Source organism: Dreissena polymorpha, chromosome 1 (genome assembly GCF_020536995.1).
Source record: "Dreissena polymorpha isolate Duluth1 chromosome 1, UMN_Dpol_1.0, whole genome shotgun sequence".
Lineage (NCBI taxonomy): Eukaryota > Metazoa > Mollusca > Bivalvia > Myida > Dreissenidae > Dreissena > Dreissena polymorpha.
In genome coordinates, this window is record NC_068355.1 from 197470302 (window position 1) to 197489521 (window position 19220).

Sequence of the window (19220 nt, forward strand, 5' to 3'; positions counted from 1 at the left end):
GTGTAGCTACCGCGCCATGATTTAGCCTGCTTAGGTTCTGTTTTGGTGTTTGTGTAGGTTTGTCGATCAGAAGTGCAGCTGACTTGACCATTCGGTTTATTGTTATTTTGATATGACTTCACGTTTGAGAAGTTTGGCCATGAGCTCTGTTGACCGTTTTCGATTTTACCGAAGTCGTCCTGAAAAATTCCAACGTCTGTGTTCGAGTGGTCGGACTTTGCGATTGCGAACGGCTTATAATATATATTGTCGTTGTAGGTTTGTACCGATGGGTTATATACTCTTACCGAACTTCCGGAAGGGGAGCTTTGCCATGAGTTCATTTCCGCGCCGCCTGCGATCGCAAGAGTTTATTTAATTACCTTGTTTACGTCAACATCTGATCCGTCGTTGTAGGTTTTTACCGATAGCGTATCTACTTTTACCGAATTTCCGGAATAAGAGGTTTGCAACGTGTTCTTTTGCAGGCCGCCTGCGCTTGCAAGAGCGTCTTTAACCGGTTAACCTTTTAACCTTTATATTGGACCGGTTATTCCCAGTTTCCGAAATATTTTCCTTACTATTGGACCGGTTATTTCCAGTTTCCCTAATATTTACTTCAATTTTGGACCGGTTATTTACCTTTCAATTGAACCTTTAGTTACCAGATTCCTATAATCTTTACTTGAAAAGTGGACCAATATTTATACCGAAATCTTTAATGCATACTGATATTTCTTGGTTTTCATATATTATGTATCACGTTAATAGGTTGCTACTCAATGGGTTTACATCTTTGTTATCGCTAAGTTGTCTTCGAGTGTTATATTTTCAATAAAATATACACTATCAAATATTGCGTCATGTTATAATAACGATTTGTTTTTCTTGACGACCGGATATAATTTGTGTTTGTTTTCGTCTGTAAATAGGAGTTATTGGCAGTTCGAAATGTTATATGTAAAGCTCAAGTTTACTTGACATTTATTAGCAATTAATTAATCAGTGGGAATCCAAATAAAATACAAAACAATTTAAATATAATAGGAATATCCGCCAGAGCCAGAGTTTGCATTGCTGTCACGATAATTTTGAACCGATGGCGTATCTGCCTTGAACGACGTTTGCCAGTTGTGTGCATTTACTGAGTTTCCGGCGTTTCCTAGCGCGTTTTTAAGAATATTATTGACGTCAATATTGGATCCGTCTGGGTTTGAAATGCTGGAATAAACTTTAAAGTCATTATAGTTTTGAACCGTCGGGGTATCTGCTTTGAAGTAGTTTCCGTTCGACAACTGTTGCCATTTGCCATGTTTGCTATATCCAGCGTTTGTGAATGCGTCTTGTATTATTTTTGCGACGTCAATGTTCGATCCGTCGTCAGTGTTTGACGTGACTTTGGCGTCTGTGTATGATTTGAAGTCATTGTAGGAATTGACGTTAGAGCTCGGGAATGACTTAAAGAAATCTGCGAAATTCGCCGGAAACTCTTGGTTCGTTTTGCCGGTTGCTGAATTGTAGGCGCGCGCAACATCGCTCCGATCGTCTTGGTTGGTGTACGAAGCAGTCGTACTGGATGCCGACTTGATAAGGTCTGCAACGCTGTCGGGAAATTTAACCTTCGAGTTGCCTAAAGCCGAGTCTATGATAGCAGCAACGTTCGCGGGCATCTCTTGGTTGTTCGTGAGTTGCGTCAAGCTGCTAGTGACTTCCGGTTTGTTATTCAGACGCACTGACGCCTTCCCACGGTCAATGTCACCAACAGCCTTTGTAAGGACGCTTATCGCCTTGTCGAGGTCCGCGTCATCGCCGACGTCGTCGACAACGCCTCCCCCGTCTCTACGTCCGGTTTGATCCCCGCGATACTTGACCCACCCTGTTTTACTGCCATAGCGACCGTCCTCATTTCGAGTGTCTTTAAGTGATCTGCAGGTAAAATATAGTACAATATTTCGAAAAATAAAGTTATCCCCTTACAAAATCAATGTTCCTTACAGCAATAGCCGCAATTTCAAGGCTAGATTTGGTCTGGTAACAACGGAATCCGGGAAGTGCCATCTATAATCTTGCCCTTCTTTCATCAAGGGCGACACGACGCACGAAGCGATACTTAACAATAAGAATGCGACAGTCGCCCTTTTATATGCGATAACTCGCCCTTTGAAGACGACACTCGCACTTTATGAACGCGACCGTCGCCCTTTTATAGGCGATATCTCGTTCGCGTTCTAAAAGGGCGAGATATCGCATATAAAAGGGCGACGGTCGCGTTTATAAAGAGCGACGGTGGCGTTCGTAAAGTGCGACGGTGGTATTCAAAGAGCGAGATATCGCATTTAAAAGGGCGACTGTCGCATTTTATCGCGATATCTCACTCTTTGAACACGACCGTCGCCCTTTATGAACGCGACCTTCGCCCTTTTATCTGCGAGAAATCGCCTATACAAGGGCGCAGCCGCGTTATAAAAGGGCGAGATATCGCATATAAAAGGGCGACGGTCGCGTTCATAAAGGGCGACGGTCGCGTTCATAAAGTGCGACGGTCGTGTTCAAAGGGCGAGATATCGCATATAAAAGGGCTACTGTCGCATTCTAATTTTTTGAAAACGCGACAGTCGACAGGCGATATAATTACAGCGATATTTAAACAGTACTAATATCGCGAGTCGCAGCGACTATCGCGCAAAATATCGAGTATCGCTTCGTGCATGATACATGATATTTTGCGCGACAGTCGCGGTGACCCACGATATTTTGCGCGACAGTCGCGGCGACGCATGATATTTTGCGCGACAGTCGCGGCGACGCTTGATATTTTGCGCGACATTCGGTGCGACGCACGATATATTTATCACGATATATCGCCTTTTGGGCTACCTACACAAGGGCGATATTTCGTGTTAAATATATCGTGCGTCGCCGCGACTGTTGCGCAAATTATCGTGCGTCGCCGCGACTGTCTCAAAATATCGTGCGTCGCCGCGACTGTCGCGTAAAATATCGTGTATCGTTTGTCGCCCTTGATGAAAGAAGGGCAAATTATAGATAGCACTATCCGGATTCCGTAGGTAACATTTATTTAACGCGATACAAAATGCTCGTTTTTATTTTTTGTGTCACACTATTTGCATATGAATTTCCAGCTACGATACCAGAATTTTTACGAGCAAACGCGAGATTGGCTTCGGGAAGATTCGAAGCACGACGTAGTTCTATTGTGGTTCAATAATACTTACCCTAGCACTGACAGCAGTATCGATTTTGCTTCTTGCGCGTCGCTATACACGACTGCACATGAATCTGAAACGGAAATGGAAAATATATAAGCATGCGCAGTTGAATTTAAAGGGTGAGATGAACATCTTTTTGTAATCTTTTCTGATTCGAGAAATGGTGTGGATTAAATCAAACAATTTGATTTGCAAATTTTGTAGGGTTAAATAATAACTTAACCTTTTCGTGTGTTTAATTTTATTGAACATGTATCGGAATGTCCATAGCTAAATATGTAAGTTTGTACGGTTAATATACGTATTCCCCCTCCCCCTGCTTCCCTTTGGGCTACTTAGAAAGTTACAATTTTAAATATTATAAAGTCAAGGCTTCAAAAAATAAAAAAGACTAAAAAACTCTACAAACAAACCTACTGAATTATTCGAGTAATTAAATGGTTGTTTGTGTGTTTTTGTTTCTTTAAAAAAATGAAAACATAAAACCTCTTCATGTTACCATCACTGTGTACCGTGTGAACAATTAAATTTACACGGGACATCAAGAAAACAAGTTATTGCTTTAGCGATAATAACAAAGTGATTTAAAAAGTAAAACCAATTTTCTATAAATATGCTGCAAAAACAATAAATATAACATAGCAAAATGCCCAAATGTGGGCCTCGTATTGTAATTTATGTGTCGATTTCTGAATTACATTTTACGCAATAACAATGGAAATTAGCGAATGTTATGTGTAAATGTTGAGATATTGGTTTGTTATACGTTTTCAACCTAACATTATGCATCGGAGAAGTTCACATTTGATCTACGAAAATGCCGGTGCGTTTGAAAATACAAATATCATAACATTAAACCTATTTGCTACATAAAATAAAAATATCAACCGCACTTCCCTCAGAAGGCAGTTACCGATGCACTCATGAGAGAAATCTTTCAAGATTTGGACTAAGTTTAGGTTTGTTATGTTTGTTCTAATTGAATAGAAATCAGTGCAATCTTCAACACAAACCGTTATTTCTTTATTGTTTAGTGTTAAAGAGTCCAGAAAGTCAAAAGTCCATTAAATATTCGTTGTATTACTTTTTATGGTAAGAAAACGAAACCATTTAAGGTGACTTTTCTCAACGTTCTGCACAGTTTAAATATTCGTGAGTGCAATATAACAAATCAAAACCTTGTAGCGACATATAAGGCTTCCCGATTGTTTCAAGAAACTGGTAAACGGTATAAAATGCATTGATTACATTTTATAACGCCACTCTCATGAAAAACGGGGTTTAGTGCATGATCGTAAAGAGGCGTTACAGGTTTCCCTGTGCATTCCGCACCGGCTCAAGAAGGGCGACACTTTTCGCGTAGGCAGGAATTTTCGCCCAGAAAATCTGTCTTTAAACGAAAAAAGACACATGAAAGCGGACAACACAGTGTAATCTGGAACAACCATTTACTGTTATTCATTTAGCCCTGCTTTTCCTGGGGCGTGGCTCAAATTTATATGTGTGTGCTCAGAACGTCCGTTAAAAAGTTCATGCTATGCTTTCTGTGTCGTTAAATACTTTTTTGAATTAAGTTAAGACATGTTCGTTCGTTAACTTTCAGATTAAAAACGGCGGTCATTTACAGTTGCGATATTAATTACCAAACTTTAATATGGTGACAGCAAATAAGGAACTGGGATTTTGAAAGTAACTGTTATAATATACTCTGTCTACTTCCATTTAGACTTCGTCAAATTATTTTTATAGATGACACACACAGGCGTCTGTTTTTCTGCGTGTTCGCTCTAAACGGTTTACATCAATTTACTGGGGTTCATTCATTTGTAGCATACATTATTACATCCGTTTGAATCAGAGTATTTACAAGGCATTTGAACCCACAGGAGATAATATTGTAGATACATGTATGTGCAATATGTTAATTAATTTGTAATTTTACCTTGATATGTTAATATTTGTTTATTTGTTTTTGCAACAAAACAATAGGGAGGGTATTATTCGATAACAAAACGGGCTACGTGTGTAACATTACGGGTTACAAATCGTATTAATTTCGGCAACACATTGTGTCGGATTTAATTGTTTATACAAATGGGTGTACAACTTAATTAATTGAAGGGTGCATATTGATATAAACATGTGCCAGGTTGTCCATATGGACACGCGAAGTCAAATAAGTCTTGCAAATGACAGGTGTATATTTAAAGCCATATAAATACTCAAAATCAACAAATATGTCGTTAAATAAAGCTACGCTGTTAAAACCAGTGTTCCTTAAAGCGATAGCCAAACTTGCAACACTAGATGTGGTATGGTAACATAGATTTAACGAGATAAACAATGCTCGTTTTCATTATTTTGTGTGACAATGTATTCCATGTGAATCGTCCGCTACTATATCCGAACATTTGCGAGCAAACGCAAGATTGGCTTCGGGGAGCGTTGGAATCACGACGTAATTCTCATGTTAAATCATAATTATTGGTGGGATATACATATTCGATGATTTTGTCGGTTGACCGATCCGTGAATAAAGCACAATGGTTTTACAAAACTTCATTTACTGACACATCCGAAATGTTGAAAAAATCAGTAGAGAAATGCGCGATGGTTAAGTACTTAGCTGGCTTGGTAGACCAACAGTTCCCAGTTTATCAAACCTACTTCTGACTAGTGGAGTATAGCCCCCACTTTTCAACATTAATGAATGCAGATTTTACTTGGTTTTCATACATTATCCCAAACCAATTTATCAAGTTAATAGGTTGCTACTCTTTGTTTACATCTTTGATATAGCTAAGTTGTCTTCGAGTGTTACAGTTTCAATATAATATAATATCAAATTCCACATATTGCGCCATGTTATTATAATAATTTGTTTTCTCTACGACAAGATTTAATAAGATATTCGATTTGGTATGTAACTGGGGGTTATTGGTAATTCCAAAATTTATTTATTAAGCTTAAGTATAGTTTACCTTCATTAGCAGAAAATTACGCAGTGGGAATCCAAATATAATACAATAAATAAAATGTGTGGAAACTAGTCTGAAGGTACTAAATAATGTTCATTGTTCGAGAAAAGATACCATTAAACGCATGCAAAAATAAATTCGAATTTTAAAATGATTTTGATGTCGCAGACAGTGTTCATTTTCTCTTAAAATAACAGTGTACATAAAACTGTATATTTATTTGCATCAACCGTATCATAGTGACATGGAGGTCACGTGCACGATCCCCAAATAAGTAGCGTTTATTAGATCTCCCCAAATACTGATTCTACCGAAGCAACGGGCATGAAAGCATTCAATAAGCATTTGGCTTTCGATCCAATCGAGCTTAAATAAATAAGTATAATTAACTAACTAATTATATCAAAAACTTACAGTTCAAAATCACCAGAACAACGATGATGATACCACACAGAAAGATCATGACGAATATTAATGAACATACACACACCAATACAAGAATACTTTAAAATGAACCTGGCTCCCTTTCTGCTCAACGCTTAAGTGCATTTATATAAACCTTTCGCACGGTCGTTACAGCTACCAAATACCACTTAGCGCAATGCAGCTGTCCATAACATGGGATTATCGCCATCTGTGCGTCACATCCCGACTTAATCCCTATTGATTCAACGTTTATATCACCCGCGCGTTTTTGTATATTTAAAACACGTAGATCTTTAAATTTGTGAGTTAGAGCACAGCTTTCTTAAACGAGTTTATTCATGTAACATTAGTATTTTCCTTGCCAACATCCAGTGTCACGAAATGTTTCGCCCCTGCTTAGTCTGTGCACACTCTGGCTGGGTTTAGAATGGCACTTTACGCACACCTATGCACATGCCTGAAGCGGTACAATTAAGACTGTAAATGTGTCACGCAATCTACAGAAAGGTTAGATGCATCTCTTAATTTAATTTCGATAACATTGACGCTATGGAGTGGACGTTGTCTTTTCATGTTTAATATTGACATGTGCATGTTTTTTTCTGTGAGCGATTTTGGTAATACAAAACTTGGTTCAGGTCAAATTTAATGATAAGTTGATTAGCATACCGCATACGTTTGCTCTGTTTTACGTAGATGTATGGAATATTATCTTGTACTTATGTGCTTCGTTTTACTGACTGACCCGGTGCCACAGTTACTCCCGTTTGAAATGTCTTCAGTATCACCTAAAGTGTTTCAACATCAGTGGCTAGAGATAATGTTTTATATTGAACAGTGTTTTTCGTAAGGGTACACATACAAATACGTATTGTAATTAATATTGTGTGCACGTCGTTATGGTAAAGGCGTCGATTTTAAACTGTATTTGATACATCGTTTTACATGGACTTCATGTAGGTCACATTTAAAACATTTTAACAAGTTATTCGTCACGAAGATTAAGCACGCTGTTCGTTCGTATATGTGCCTTAGCGTGAACAACAAATTACAATGGATTCAAAGGTTGATCTCATTTTTTGAATAAACAAGTTTAATATCCTGTTTAGTTTTGAATCGGTCTAAATGCCGTAATCTCTTGCATATATGGCAAAACATACACGAATCATGCCAGGCGTTGAAATATATGAGTCGCGTTATGAGAGAACCCTAAACCGCACTTCGTCAAGTGGCATTCCAAATACCGGTAAACATAGGCAGTCCGCTCAGGCTTATCAGGGACGACACTTTTAGCTTCATAGAAGGTTTTGTTTAAAGGATATACCTTCTAAACAAAAATCCAATCGAGGCAGAAAGTGTCGTCTCTGATGAGCCTGCGTTTACTGCACATGCCAATGTAGGCCGACACTTTACGCACATAAATTAAGCCCTGTTTTCCCAGAACGACGATAATATATAGCAATATGTGACGCATAACCAAACGGAACTCGTTTAGTCAGTTTAAAAGGCTTTTTGTGTTAGTTTTTGCACCAACTTTGTTTTTAGACACTTGACTTGACGTCAACTCAATTCAGTACCTCTACATATGACGGCACATCTTACATATCATGTAAAGAAACTTGAAAAAAAGAAACGCAACATCATTCTTTAAGAAAAAATGACAACTTATATGGCATTGTATTATTTCAATATTTTTTTTCTCAATGGCTGGAAAGTGAGTGCCATTTAAAAAATAATACAAGTAATAGGGTTTAAAGGGGCGAAAAATACCTGTCTCGGCATGGACGTCGCCTTATTGACTATCACGTGATTAGCCCCTCTTTGTAACAGTAACACGTAGTTCGCATTAGACCTTAAATCAAGACGATTGATCGCAATCTGGATCAGCAGATGATGTATTGTATGTATTGTAGGTATTCTTATTATGTTTTCTGAGAACAATGGCAAAAAGGAAAAACTATTCGATACAAATTCAATATATATAGTGACTATAACTCAAGGTCGTCAATTTACTTTGTCTTTTTTATACACATTTTACAAAAGATTAAAGCTTGAAAATTGCATATCACATGTTTCGCGCCATAATCCATCGTTTACATGCTTGCTAAGAGCAATATTATGTCCAATAAAATCAAGGTCATAATTCATCGAGTACATGCTTGCTTAGAGCAACATTATGTGCAATTACATCCAGGTCATAATCCATCGTTTAAATGCTTGCTTAGAGCAACATTATGTGCAATTACATCCAGGTCATAATCCATCGTTTAAATGCTTGCTAAGAGCAACATTATGTGCAATAACATAAAGGTCATAATTGCAATACGCGCTGTCTAGTATTTGAGACGCGCTTTGGGAAAACCGGGCTTAATACATGTTTGTAAGTAAAGTGTAGTCCAGGATTTTCTTGTGCAGTCCACAGTCTAATTAGGGACGATCCTTTCCATCACAACTAGATTTTTGCGTTAAAGAGAGTTCATTTAAACAAAATTTCATAAAAACGGATACTCTTGTCTAATATTAGCCTGTGTAGATTAAATTTTCATAAAGCCAAGTTTTCCTTGTACGAGTCTCATTTGTGTTAAAGTTTTTCATGTTGTACGAAATTTTGCAAAGGATTCCATTACACCGTTAACATTTACATTTACTAAAATAAAACAGCACATGTATAATTACTGACAATGCTCAATATATTTTTTTCCTTCCATTGTCCCCATATGTTTTTTATCACCAAAACTAATTATTGTTGTGTGTAAAACTTACCATATGTGTGTGCAGACATGACGTAACATGCCTCACCCTAAACCGGTTATATATTTCTATTTCTTGTGTTAGATGTGGAATGGTTGGCATATTGCCCTTTTCCAGAATAACGTTTATGTATATGAATATTGTATATATGCGTGCTTTATCAAGGATGTTCCTAGGGTTGCACGTCGGGCATACCTTCCCGATGTATTGAATTGTGAAAGCCATGACGTGTCTGCCAAACCTCAAAGTACACAAACGTTCTATAAGAAAGGATTAAGTGGGGCTGGGCATAAACATAACCACGAATAGATAAGGCTTTAATTCATTTTGATAACTCAATGCAAAGAAAGAGGTTGTTCTCTGATCTGATATATATTTATACCTTCAAATCGATAGTACGATGCATCGTTTCAACTCTCTTTTATAATGTCTATGGAGTATGTACTTAATCGTGTTCCTTTATTATCGAACATACAGCCTTCATCTCGGGACTTCAGGATTACGCATATATAATCCCCGCACACATGTCGCTGAGGATAGGTTTTGTATTAACACTATCTTGTATAAATGGACCATTGTCAATGATTGAATGTAAGTCTTTAAGGGTGACCTGTCGCGTATTAGGAGTGAGAATTAGAATACCGTGAGCACGTTGGTTGAACGAACGGTCTATAGATCGGCATAACTGATTTTTTTTATCAAATATAAGTCAGTTAATAAACTTTCGTGACGCATCAGCGCGATTTCGATATAGTATTCACACTACGTAAAACTAAGCAGAATCGCACAATCTGCCAAATTGTTTTAATTTGTGTTTACACGTTTCAGGCAAAACAAAAACTTCCTATTACTTTATCTGCAAAAGAATACCATGTTTTAAGGTCCCTTTTTAATATATTTTGGCATGTTTTGAAGTTTCTCATTTAATGCTTTAAATTAGTAAATGTAAACATTGGAACTAAAGAGTCCAGTATAAAACAAAAATAAAATTAAAGAAATAAAAAGTAATTCAAACATGGACTCGAACCCTTGGAGTAATAGTATTGCGCTAAAAGCACTTGGCCACACTTGCTGACGTAACAGTGCATGTATTTTACTCCTAATAAAACCAATACGCGAATTAAAAAAAAAGATAAGTATTTTTTTTAATTATTCAATCGTCTTGCGTTTGTAAAGCTTAATAGTTTTCATATTTTTTAATAATCAAAAGATGCAAATAATGGATTTTATTGGAACATGTTTTAAGTATTACTGTTTGCTTGCAAAAAAAGAACATTCATACAACGAAAAATTGCAAATTTGAATTATGTTTCCTATTTTGTCAATGTATCTAAACGTGCAAAGGTCCCTTTACTTTCTCATTGAAAATCAAAAAGAGGTTTTACGTAATTCGTTTATCTGCAGTTACGCATAGCACGAGAATTTAAATGACTTGCTTTGTTGATCTGGCTTTGTAATAAAAGTGTTCATGGCTAGCTTTATTACTTAGATTTCTTAGCATGGCACACATTTTTGAAAGAGGCGGTGACCGTAGACACGTTTGTTTTATTCTTTAACCTAAACAAATTTTCGGCTTAAGAATGCTGTTATGATCATTATTGAGTGCAAAAACATAAAATACACAAACCTTTTAAAGCGACTTGTTCACATTTTTTTTTATAATATCATTAACATATTTTACGAACAAAACTGTATTATTTGAAAAAGCTTTAAAATATTTATAATAAAAAAAGACAAACTTGATAATGAAATTACCATGTTCTGCGGATAGAAGCCGGTACCTTCGAGCTTACAGGAAGCCATTACACCAAGCACGTTTTCAGCATTTACAGTATTGTTCAAACCCTACGTTAGCAATACACGTTTTTGCTCAATTATCGACGAAAAGCGCTACAAATGGTACACAATTTGTTTTATTATTTTGATTGATGTTCATCAATAAAGGAACATATCTGTTTAATGTTTTTCTAGTCGATGGTGTTATTTGCTTGGTTATCTACATGCATTCTTTTTTTAATTGATGACATTTTTATTGTTTATATGTAATATGTCAAACTGGGTACATATCACTTTAAGTGCATGTGAAATTGTAATTTGGCATCAATGATTTGTAGTATACATGACTTAGCTTTTTCCCCAGGCGTTTTTAGCACAGCGGTCCTACGGTGCTTATACTTCAAAATCAATTTCGCAGCGGCGATCCGATTATATTGCGACGCTTGAAAATTTCACAATTAGATATGTGTGTATAAGAGGCTTAGGCAAGACGTGTGAACGATTTACGGGTCGTTTCTCGGTTAGCACAATCAGATATGTGTGTATAAGAGACTTAGACAAGACGTGTGAGCGATTTACGAGTCATTTCTCGGTCAGCACAATTAGATATGTGTGTATAAGAGGCTTAGACAGGACGTGTGAACGATTTACGAGTCGTTTCTCGGTCAGCACAATCAGATATGTGTTTATAAGAGGCTTAGACAAGACGTGTGAACGATTTACGAGTCGTTTCTCGGTCAGCACAATCAGATATGTGTGTATAAGAGGCTAAGACAGGACGTGTGAACGATTTACGAGTCGTTTCTCGGTCAGCACAATCAGATATGTGTGTATAAGAGGCTTAGACAAGACGTGAGAACGATTTACGAGTCGTTTCTTTTTCAAACAGCATAAGCGTGCACATCGCGACCGAAGAGACAATCGCAGAGGATCTTCTTGAAAACTTAGTACCGTCATCTCTCGAGTCTGACGTCCATCGCGCTGTTTTCGCTGATTCCCACACTTTTGAAGAATCGCCAAGCGGAATGCTAATAGTCCTTAGGTGGGTATTCACAGGCAATCTCCCGGGAAATAAAATAAAACACGAGATATTCTAATTAGCGTCCAGGTTGACTTAAACTTTTTATAACAAATCATTTGGAGAAACCATGGTCGTTAAACAAGTGGTAGTCTAATAATTACCTTTACAAAAACATTCATTATGCAACAAAATTTCACTGAATTGCCTGAATTAGTTTTTCATCCTTACCAAAGAACACAATTTCCCTTTTAATTGTTGTCGAAATAATAAAAGTTGCAGTTTACGTAAAATTAAACAATAATAGTTCAATGGGTATATGTGTGATAAACATCATAAACTAAAGACTTTTTCCGAGTTTAGTCCTCGAACCGTTAAGCCAATCTAGTAAGAACGTTATTGTAATATTTGTGCAACATATAAGAAAAAGTATGGATACGATAACACTTTAACAACGTATGTCAAAGAATTTGCTTACTTAGTTATTTAAAGCAGTGTTACGTTAAAGTAGAACCAGAATCATGGAATTTGGTAATATCGGTTCATGTAGATTTCGTTCGTAACGTATCGGTTTCTCTCGGTACATTGACGGACATTGTCGGAGATGGTAATATCGCAACGAAACATTTTATTACATATCATAACCTACAAATTATTAATACAATTAATTTTAATCTATTGTGTAACTACTAGTTTGATTTATAGCACGCTCTCGCTTCGGGATTATATAAATGTTAACATGTATATGAAAACGCGCGTAAACCGTAAACACGGAAATCAATTGTCTCAAAACAACAGCTAACCGGCATAAAGACAAGTGAAAGTATACTGGTCAAACGAAGGGGTTGACAGAGTAATGGTGCAGGTCATATTTACGGACGTCTTCGGAGCTATATGTATATAGATTGTTGAAATGTGTATTTTTGTCTAAAAAATATCGAACATCACATTCATAAAAATACATTCGGCTTCAACACGACTTTTGCTAAGACTTCATTTAAACGAAAAATACCATAAAAGCGGACGGTGTCGTCCCTGAACAGACTGAGCGGACTGCAAAGTTTATCTGTAACGATAATTTACGCACGTTGATTAAACTCAGGATCTAAGAAGCTCCTGGTACTAGTATTTAAAACACCACCTTCAACCGATGAAGTTATCCCTTGAAACACGTTGTTTATATGTGACCTGTTAGTAGCACTTTTACTCGGATTTCGGAGCATTATATTTTTGTTTATATTTTGTAGACGCATTGCAACGGAGTGCATGATAATCTTTACATTAAAAGGTGACATGTGATGATTATGAGTTCATATCCCGACAGTAAGGTAACGTTAGGTAAACGAACGATTCATAAACGGTTCAAATAACAATAACTACAATCCGATGTCGTTTTTTCCGCGTTCTTCCGTGGTACTTTCCTCACATAAATATTGCAACTTTTTGACGCATGTTTAATTGCGATTGAAGCTGATATTTATCAATCAACGGAAGCCTGTGGTCGTGTGATTTTTTTGTATAGACTTCTGTGTAGCTTTTTATGCGATGACGCATACATAATAAATTGCAAACCAGCGTGAAAAGCTTGTAGTCGGACCAGTGTTACATAAGTCCGTTGCAGTTACCTTGGTGGTCTGTCTTTTAAGTAATGTATAAATAAGTTGCTCCTTTTTAAGCAAAAGTTAAGGCTGTTATAACGAATCGAGCCTCGCTATAGGAAAACGGGTTTAAATTCATGTGCGTAAATTGTTGTACCAGAATAGCCTGTGCAGTCCTCACAGGCGTATCAGAGTCGACTTCCTCGGCCAAAACTGGAGTTTCGTTTCAAAGACACTTCCTTTAAACGACAAAAATCATAACAGCGGAAAGCGTCGTGCCTGATAAGGCTCTGAGGACTATTATTACAACCTAAACAAGTCAAACACTCGACTTCTATCACGCCTACTTGTATCTTAATATTCTGAATTAAAAAAACACAAATAAAAATTATATTCCTTCGACTTTGTTATTCTATATTGTAAGTGGTCGGTGAAATATTTACGGCCGTAAGAGATCGTGTTGGTGCTAACAGTCGACAAATCGGTACATCTTTATGTATGATGTCATTTTCGCAAGCCTTAATTAGTTCAATCGTATTGCATCGCCCGAGGTATTTTGATTTAAACGCTTAATTTTGATTCAGAACAGATCTGAAATTTTACTGAATGCATCGAAATAAATAATAATGCATTTGCTTAAACCTTTTTGATTTTATCTCGATTGCATTTAAAATGCTTTGTACTTATTTGAAACGCTCTCGAGTCCGTTTCCTGGGCCTATAGCCAGTACTTGGTGTTTTTGGTGGAACACTCCCACAATGATGATTGAATCCAACACCGAAGCAGGTTGCTATGCGGACACCATATCCATGACACCACGGCGACCTTGACAATAATTTATTTCGTCCGCGGAATATATATCTTAGTATTTGAAGATGGAGGAATGTGCTTACGAACCCGTATACAGACCGTTATAACGTAAGGACGTCATTTTATATATGTATAATATGGATTGTTGATGCAGTCGCTTCTAAGTTTACCGACATTAACAAGTATAATTAAGGAACTCAACTTAACAAATCTTTGGTACATTTTAACAATTTTCAGACTCGCTGCGTATGTCACATAAATTGTTGTCTGTCAAACGTATATTATAAACCTTGAATGTTTTAAAATGAATAACTACAATCCGCCTAAGGATATTTGTCTGTGTATCGGTTACGAAAATAATACAACTGGTAATATTTGCAAATTAAGATACATTTTGCCTTTCGGTTATGTACACAAGTCTTATCATTTTTGCTCGAGAACAAGCAACAAAAAGTTAAAATTATCGATAAACGTTCGAAATTTGATAAGGTCATACTATACAAACACAATATTCCGAAAAGATAGGATTTTAAGTAAAGCGATTTTAAATCAAAGTAAACAAAGTAAGTGGAATAACATGGACGCAACAAACTTATGTTTAAAGTCACTGAGCACGTGTTATGTGTTAAAAATAATGATAATGTTCTTCCGAGGTAAAACCTTATATTAATTTCCAAAGATTTGTGTTTCAAGTTAAAAGAGTGTATGCAGAACTTTCGAATATACTGATGGGTCAAGTATGTAGATTGTTTTTTGTGAATTCGGATACAGTTTTAGTTTACTTATTAAGCAAGCTTTTATATGTATTGGCATTAATTTTAAATCTATTGAGTACACATTTAAATTGTGTCAATTATACAAAAATGGTTTATGCAGCATGCCATCATCAAACATATAGAACGTACACAATACTATTTTGCCTTTATGGATGGGCCTTCTAGTAGACTGATAATTTTATTGATAAATTTGCATTGAAGAGTAGCGCATTAGTTTGCTTGTATTATTTTTTAATTCAAAAATAGTTGTACACATTTTAAATTTGTTTTATTAACCGTGAAATCATTTTACAGATAGCAAAGTGTTATTGTCAAACATATGTTACATAATTTGCTTTGGAACAAGTTAAAGAACTGTAATCACACAATAAACAACTGTAACACTTGTGTTCTGGAACTCGATAAACAAAGACAACTTGTTAAACTCGATAAAATACTTCAAAGATTAAACAAATGTTTTACGCGCGATTACTTCATTTGAATGCTTAGAGTTTTGAAGTCAACAGTATTTGTCTGATATGTCCTATGCGTGTTATGAAATCGAGCTGCGTTCTGGGAAAACGGGGCTTAATGCATTTGCGTAAGGGAATAGCTTAAGATAAGCTTGTGTTGTCCTCAAATGCTAATCACGGACGACAATTTTAACGTCGTTTTCGTTTAAGGGAGGTATCTTTTAAACAAAAATCCGAAAATGTCGCGTCTGATGAGACTGTGTGAATTACACAAGGTGATCTCGGGTGAAACATTTCGCACGTGTATTAAGCATAGTTGTAACGCAACGAGGCTAAATTATTGTTTCAAATTTAGGACACGTGTCTGCGGATGAAGACTCCCAAGAAAGCGTGAAACCTTTCCTGAAGTCACTGACAAGGTATAATATATTCATTGTCACTCTTGTTTTATAAATCATCAACATTTGTTAAAAGTCAAATAGCGTAATATTTCTATATTCGTGGTAATGATATAGGATATTGTGAAAATATTGTACAGTAATTCGAGCGCAATTGTCTCTTATAAATCGTAGGGAGTTTTAAGGTCGTGTAATTAGAAAATATGAGTAAAATCGTATCATTAATTTAAATAAAGTTAATGTAAGACTTTGTATACCAAGATGGTCAAACTCTTAACGTTTAAATTAAGTTTTTAACTGTTTTTAATAGTCTGGTTTAAAAAAAAACACATTTAAACAATACAAAAACAGAATAACTGAAAAAAGTCGATAGAACAATGTAATTTTGTGGATTTCGGACAAAAGTAAACGACGTAACATGAGTAATATTGTGCCTTTCGCTGGGACAGCGGCTCCCGCCGGGTTAATAAATGTTACTGATGGCGCCGCAGTTGGTGTGGATTACACGCTAAATATGAGGATGTCACTACAAAAAAAGTTAAATTCCACCGATCAAGAAGATGTGATTGTGTACGAGACAGGTGAAGGTTTTCGACTTTTACTAAACCCTGGTATGTATGAACTTTTCAAGATTGCGGCGGATCAGTTTTTCAGCAATAACACTCTTCCGTATAAATGTTGCAATGTTCCGGTTCACGACAGACAGGGAAATCTTGTTAAAACGCAATACAAGTTAAGTTCTGGTCGACAGGGTATTTATACATTAAACTTGTATCACACAACAAGGTCGTGTTTAATAAACGGGAAAATTCACCGGCCAGCGATGTTAAAAAACAGAGGAAAGATTAATAAATGACGAAACAACAACAACTGATGTTAAAAATGCCTTAAAAAAACGTTTGATGTCAATAAGCAAAAATGAATATAAACTTTCGGAAAATCAAAATGAATCCGATAGCCATGAAGAATTACGTCGCCTCAATGAATCAGTTCAGTCAGTACGAAAAGAAAAGCATGCTTGTCGAATTAATAAAGACACTGAAATAAATGAACTCAAAAGTGTAATGCGGGAACACATACTACAGACCTCAACGCAACTCGCTGAAATAAAAGATATTATACGTGGTTTAAAAAATCAATACACTCTGTGCTGTAATGACATGAAAAATAAGTTGAAAGATGTTACTTCAAATTCAGAATCTGTTAAAACGCAAATGAGCAACCTGAACGAGGGACTTCTAAAACGATGGCTATCCTTCTCTGAATCAATGAAAACCCAGATGTCTAATATTTTAACGCAACAAAAAGAAACTGAAATATCGCTAAATAAATTGATGGAAACTCCTAATAGATCGTATGATTTATCAAATAATCGTACAACATTTCCCGCGACGCAATCATTTGATGTAGAAATAACGTCGCCCGCTTTGCAAAATTCGCAGAACACTTCGGAACTGACAGGAAGCGGAAACGCACATACTAATGACTTCGAACATAAATCCAGACTTGAACAAAATAGAACGTTATTAATCGGAGACTCAATTCTTAAATGTATAAGTAAGCGTGGCCTTCAGAGCAATGTGGACGTACGTACACTTCCCGGTAAGAAATCGAGAGACACTTTAACACAAATCGCATTAACTGAACATCTGTTCGGACGAAACATTATTATATACCGGTAAAGAGTAAGTTGCCATCATGAAACGACGTTTTCATTCCGTATTTAGTCCGTTCCCGGCATTGAAGCTATTATAAATACAGATGGCAAACGCGACAATTTAACTTATACTAATATAGATGATATAAAGAAGTGAAACTCCAGCTTCTGCAGCAGTATTGAATTCTTATTAAAAACAATTAGTTGGTCTTCCACATAATATAGTCAAATGATCACATGAAAAATTTTAAGTAAAAACCTTAACTCATTACTGGAGAAGTGATAACAGAAACATGCAAATCCAAACGCCAAATTCTCGTGCCTTTTGTTTTCTAAGCCTCGCACGATAAACCTGATATATAATCAACACTAACCTATTATTCTCTATATGTACACTCGCACATTTTTTCTCGATTTTACTACTTGCGACTGACGTTAACATGCTTCAGTTTGCGACGCTGACGTGAATATTTATTGAGCGGAACGAGCACTGTCTATTTCAGTGTTTATTTAAGGAGTTAAAATGCATACTCATTAAACTGATGAATTGTTAAAGATTAAGTTGCCGACTGTTCAGTTGGTTGCATTCACAAATCAGTGGTTTTTACACTTTTTAATGGACACGGAGTCTCGTAAATATATATGTAAATATGTATGCGCCGTGCTCTCGGAAAACAGGGCTAAATGCATGTGCGTAAAGTGTCGTCTCAGATTAGCCTGTGCAGTCGGCTAATACTTCCTTAAATGGGAACATTTCGTGATAGCGGAAAGTGTCGTCCCTGATTAGCATGTTAGTATCTTGATTTCGTTTTAATGTGATATCGATTTGTTTTCATCGTACAAAGTAAGCTTTCAAGAGAAACATCGTTTGAAACACGGCGCCATATATATTTGAAAACGTTCTGGCCGTTAGCAGTCTCGTTTACTGATTAGATGCAAATGTATTTGTTTAATTTGAAAGAGTCTCTCAAAATAACTATTTCATTTAAATAACAATTAAGTCTGTAAAGGCATTGCAGTGTAACATATGGGTTTCTTTTACAGCCATCCTCTCAGTTTTTCTTATACATTAATGCTTTATTCAATTGAGCAATGCTCTTCGAAAACCGGACTTAATGCATGTTGATAAAGTGTCGTCCCATATTAGCCTTTTAACTGGACAGGCATTTCGCGAAATGAGAATTATTGTAAACGGAAAATCCCTTGTAAGTGTATCCCTTATTAGCCTGCGCGGACTGCAAAGGATAATCTGGAACGAAACTTTACGCACATGCATTTAGCCCCGTTTTCCAAGAACGACGTTTAGATGTTCTTAGACACTCATCCTCTGGGTTCGTCTTATACATGGATGATTAAGTTTAAATGCAAAGT

At 36.4% G+C, this 19220-nt stretch overlaps 2 protein-coding genes across 3 annotated transcripts in view; both read right to left on the minus strand.

Annotated features, from left to right (window-relative positions):
* LOC127864485 (uncharacterized) overlaps positions 1-19220 on the minus strand; it is a 258871-nt gene that overhangs the window by 183598 nt on the left and 56053 nt on the right. The gene's annotated exons all lie outside the window — the stretch shown is intronic.
* On the minus strand, positions 894-6718 carry LOC127864491 (uncharacterized). The gene is made up of 3 exons (XM_052404121.1): positions 6602-6718; positions 3216-3279; positions 894-1905 (listed from the first exon to the last, which is right to left on the minus strand). Exons 1-3 carry the CDS (start codon positions 6648-6650, stop codon positions 1014-1016), a joined length of 1005 nt encoding a protein of 334 aa, XP_052260081.1. The 5' UTR covers positions 6651-6718; the 3' UTR covers positions 894-1013.